At 46.5% G+C, this 5,117-nt stretch overlaps 1 protein-coding gene across 2 annotated transcripts in view; it reads right to left on the bottom strand.

The window, feature by feature from the left end:
* Positions 1-3,008: 3,008 nt before the first annotated feature.
* Cited1 (Cbp/p300 interacting transactivator with Glu/Asp rich carboxy-terminal domain 1) overlaps positions 3,009-5,117 on the bottom strand; it is a 4,526-nt gene continuing 2,417 nt past the window's right edge. The window contains exons 2-3 of one of the 2 annotated variants that reach the window (XM_031375645.1): positions 4,194-4,318; positions 3,009-3,644 (exon numbers count right to left, since the gene is read on the bottom strand). In XM_031375645.1, the coding sequence (XP_031231505.1) occupies positions 3,087-3,644; positions 4,194-4,253 (618 nt within the window). In that variant the 5' untranslated portion in view covers positions 4,254-4,318 and the 3' untranslated portion in view covers positions 3,009-3,086. The remainder of the gene's footprint in view (positions 3,645-4,193; positions 4,319-5,117) is intronic. The other variant, XM_031375654.1, reaches the window with a different exon arrangement.

Here is a 5,117-nt window from a genome sequence, read left to right on the forward strand (position 1 = left end):
ACAGGGATTCTTTGTGTAGTTCCTGCTGTCCTGGAACTTACTATGTAGACCAGGATGGCCTCGAACCTGGAGACCCACCTGCCTCTGCCTCCTGAGTGCTAGGATTAAAGGCGTGTACAATTACCTGGCTGATTTTGCTTCTTTTTAAGCTGAGACATTCATCTTCTACCCTTGGACTTCATTCGCCTCCATAATTTTTAGATTTTCAAGTACTGATCCCATATTCAGATCTCTCTTCACTTCTGCCGTCTTGAGAACCCCAAGGCTCAGAGATCAACCTCTGGCCAGACTCATGTTTTTCAAAGGCTTCAGCAGAAAGGGGCCAGGGACTCTCCAGGTTTTAGGTTTCTGTCTAATACATTTAATCACTGCGCCAGACCCTGCCCCTGTACCTACCGTACATGTTACTCCTGTGCCACTGGTAAGTAGCTTATTTTAAAATCAATTTATTTTATGTGTATGGGTGTTTTTTTCCTGCCTGCATGCCTGCTGCCCAAGGGAGCTAGAAGAGGGGATTAGATCATGGGACTGGAATTACAATTGGTTGTGAGCTGCTATGTGAATGCTAGGAATTAAAACTGGGTCTTCTCAAGAGCTCGTAACCACTGAGCATCCCTCCAGACCCCGCTAAGTTGTATTCAAACAAACAAACACACAGACAAACATACAAACAAACAGTTTTTTAAAGGCCAAAACCAGGCTGGAAAGGGTTAACCAGGAACAGATAAACAATTATTTCGGGGGCTGGAGAGATGGCTCAGCAGTTAAGAGCACGGACTGCTTTTCCGAAGGTCCTCAGTTCAAATCCCAGCAACCACATGGTGGCTCACAACCATCTGTCATAAGATCTGATACCCTATTCTGGAATGTCTGAAGACAGCAACAGTGTACTTACATATAATAAATAAGTAAATAAATCTTTAAAAAAACCAAAAAAACAAACCAATTATTTCTATGGAGGATCAGAGGCAGCCAGGACTAAGGGAGAGTTGGACAAAGGGTTCTTTAACTTTATCTGGAACTTTCTTTCCTTCCTTCTTCCTTTCTCTCTTTTTCCTTTCTTTCTTTCTTATTTTCTTTTTCTTTCTTTCCTTCTTTTTTTTTTTGTTTGTTTTTTTTGAGACAGGGTTTCTCTGTATAGCCCTGGCTGTCCTGGGATTAAAGGTATGTGACACCACTGCCCAGCTCTTTTATTTTTTTGAGATAGGCTCTCACTGTGTAGCCCTGGGTGGCTTGGAACTTTCTATGTATACCAGGCTGGCCTCCAACTTACAGAGATCTGTCTGCCTCTGCATAACCCAAAGTTCTACTTCTTAACTGGTGCTTTGTTTTCTGCACCATTCCATTTTGGGACTGGAATACAAGAACTCATGCATGCTAGGCAAGTGTACTACCCTAAGCCATATTCCCTAGCTCCTCTACTTTTTAAAAACAAGATCATATTGTGTACCTATTGCTTGTGATATGTGAAAATAACAGTTCAATACTAGAACACCTTACCCAGGCATCCCAGGTAGATAGAGCTATTATTCCTTTTTCAGGAATCAGATAACACTGTTTCCCCATGTTCTAGAGAATACTGGTTTGTGCCCTTCTTTCTGAGATGGGAAACTCAAAGGCACAAACCGTATCTAATTCGTGCTCCCAGTGTCTAGCAAAACGCTTGACCGTGAGCAGGTACTCAGGGAGGGTTGAATTCAATGAGTGCCTTTATTAGTAAGCTTCTTGAATGTGCTCACGATGGGACAAGCCTCAAGTTGCTCCTCAGAGGCTAATAATTTTCAGTGTACAAGGAAGAGCATCTTCAGGAGTATGGAATGTGGGCAGCAGTTTTTAGCCCATACATGATGCCAGGGCTGCATTATGACACAGGATCTGGGGTAGTGCTCATATCTTGTCACTTGGCATGCTTTTGAAGTCACTGCCTTAAGAGATCTCTGATCATTGAAATTGTCAAGGCTGGGGCTCCTCATCTGTACTTTTTAAGTTGGAGAGACAAGCCCAAACAGGATATCCTCACACAGAATAGTCCAAGGAGGTAGGAATTAGAGGACATACAGTCCAGCTTGGAGTCTTCTAGGCTTGGAGGGGACGAATGAGGAGTTGCCTGAGGGGTTTGAAGGCAGCTGGAATCTTGCTTCAATGACAGCATCTGAATGCTTGGTCATAGAATGTTTGACCTGGTCTGCTGTATAAAGGCAAAAGGTAAAGGAATAGCCCTGAATGGATCGGTTGAATTGTTGACTTAAAAAAAAAAGATTTATGTGTGTGTTTTGCCTGTATATATCTGTGCCACATGCATCTCTAATGCTGGAGGTCAGAAGAGGGTGTCAGATCCCCTGGAACTGGAATTATGGATGGTTGTGAGCAGCTGTGTGGATGCCGGAAACTGAACCTCACCCAGTCCTTTACAAAAGCAGTAAGTGCTTTTAATTATTGAGCCATGGATGCATCCCTGGATTGCTGGCTTTTTTTAAAAAAATTAATTAATTTTTAAAAAAGGTTTATTTATTTATTATATGTAAGTACACTGTAAGCTATCTTCAGTCACCCCAGAAGGGGGCGGCAGATCTCATTACGGGTGGTTGTGAGCCACCGTATGGTTGCTGGGATTTGAACTCAGGACCTTCAGCAGAGCAGTCAGTGCTCTTAATGACTGAGTCATCTTTCCAGCCCCAGATTGCTGGCTTTTAGAGTTGGCACACGTGGCCAACGATGTGCTGATGGCAAGGAAGCTGCAGACAAATTTGAAGCAGCATGTCTTTCTTCTTAGCATGTCTTGGCCACCAGGTGCTCCCAGGCCCACCCACCCTTCGACAGGACAGTGTTTGTGGAGTCTTCAAAAACTGAAGCTAAGTACCAGGACTCTTGAGGAGATCAGGGCAGTGGTGGTAGTGGCAGTTCAGAGGCCACCTGGGCCAGCCCTCCCACACCCCTCAGGCTCCTGCAACCCCAGAGTTGCAACCCCCGACTTTAGATCCCCTATGAAGAACACACCCAGTCAGTTATCTCTTTGCAAGTAACTTTTATTTACAACAGAATTGGTGGCTTTTTTTTCCTCATATTTTTTTTAGGGGCCCTTGGCATCAGCAGCCAGAGGGAAAATCTGCAGTGAAATCAAACTCATTCTGCCCCAGCCACAGCTCGGGAAGCTCATTGGCTCGGTCTAGCCCCAATTCTACCACCAGAGACATCAGCACTTCCTCATCCACTGGATCAGAATCAATGATAGCAGGGCTCTGGGCACCAGCAGGAGGAGAAACTGATCCTGGTGATCCTCCCACTACCAGCGGGCCAGTGACCCAGCTTTGCATGGGCTCTTCCTCCCCTGGTAGGCCTGGACCGGTAAGGGCAGCAGCAGCAGTAGCCGCAGCCCCTTGATACTGGCTATTAAGCTTCTGAAGCTGCATACTGGCCAGCAGATGAGGGGTAGGGTGCCCGTTGAAGGATGGGGGTTTGGTAGAAGAGGTGGCAGCAGGAGAGCCTACTGGAGAAGATGATCCAGATCCAGAGGAGCTAGTGGCAATTCCATTGACTTTGGCTCCATTTGCGGTGACCCCGGGGTAGTGCAGGACGGTCACTGCCATGTGATCTTTCGCTCCAAGGTTAGAGTATGCCAGAGAGTTCATCTCCTGGTTGGCATCCTAGAAGACAGAAAAGCACAGCATAGTAGCCATCCTCTTGATTTTCCCTTTGGGATTCATGGGATCTGGAATGCTCCAGAATGCTCTATATTTGGAGTTAGTGGGTAGGTGGTAGAAGAGCCCTGGACAGTTAGGTTTCTTTTGCTACTGTGGTTCTGCTTCCTAAGTTTAGACCCTAGCTGTAGAACTGGAGAACACATTACTGGAAGTGGGCCTCCCTCCCCTGCTACTCTATGTGCTCCCCTGTCTAAAAAGAGCACCCTGTTTTCTCTCTTAGCCTCACTATAATCTCTTTACCACAGTGGTCTTGTTCCAATTCTGCTTCTTTGACCCACTTCCTGCTGTCTCTTTCAACACCCCTAGTGAGTTTGATTCAACCACTTTTGAACAAGTTATTCTCACTTCTCCCAGACAAAGCCCTGCTGTATCTTCTCTGGTCAAGTACACTGGCTACAGGCCACACCTAGGAAGGCCTGGTGTGTGACCTCCTCCCCTAAAGTCCATCTTTCCATGCCTTAGGATCTCCATCTGTAAAATGACAAGACTCACCTCCTTCCCAGAGGTGGTACCACCCTTGACATCAAGTGCAGGCCTCGACATAGTTGGCATTTCAGAGCCTGGGCAGAAGTCCGACAAATCGGTGGCAGTTGATGCCACCAGCTGGGGCTGTTGGTCTGCAAGTAAAAGAAAAGAAATAATAAATGTGAAGGAAGCACTAGAAAATTCGGAGTCAGGGTGAATCCATTCAGCTACTCAAGGATGCTGATAGGGTTAAACTCAAAACAGAGAGCACCTGGGCCGAGAGCAGAGACAGAGCTGCAACTCTGTCCTGAGGCCAGGGGCATGCTCTATTCACCCAGGGTCTAACCATGACCCACAATGCCAAAAGAGGACACATGAACATTTACTCATCCAGGTTATTTCAGAGTCCAGAAGTAGGGGTGTTTCTGGTTCTGAGAGCAGGCATGTCCCTGAGAAAGCAGTACATCATGGTAATGGACCACTAGCATCTGGGTCTTCAATGGGACTGGGAAAAATGAGAATTCAGGAGAAGGAAGATGGAGGAAAGTCTCCAAAGCCCTGTCTTGGGCCATGTCTACAAGAAGACAGCAGCAGATTAGGGTGTGCTAGAGACCCCAAGGCAGCAGGAGCCCCACTGAATAGCTGGGGATAGCTCAGTTCCTCCATATCTCAAGCTCCTACAAGACAAGTCTTAGATTGGGCTTTCCTAGGACAAGTGTCCCAGAGCCCATCACCAGGCCACACCCAGGAGTGGCAGAGAGAAGAGAGGATTCTTCCTGGAGGGAAACCCCTATGGTTTTTAGCTGGGAAGCAACAGCAGCACTTTGGAGAGCATCATCTAGCAGTCCTATGCCACAGGCTTCTCCTGACCATTGGCCAAGTCTTTATACCTGAACTGACTCAGATGGCTTCTAAAGAAACGATTCTCTGGTTTACCGTGCCAAAGAGATA

This window comes from Mastomys coucha, chromosome X (assembly GCF_008632895.1).
Source record: "Mastomys coucha isolate ucsf_1 chromosome X, UCSF_Mcou_1, whole genome shotgun sequence".
NCBI lineage: Eukaryota > Metazoa > Chordata > Mammalia > Rodentia > Muridae > Mastomys > Mastomys coucha.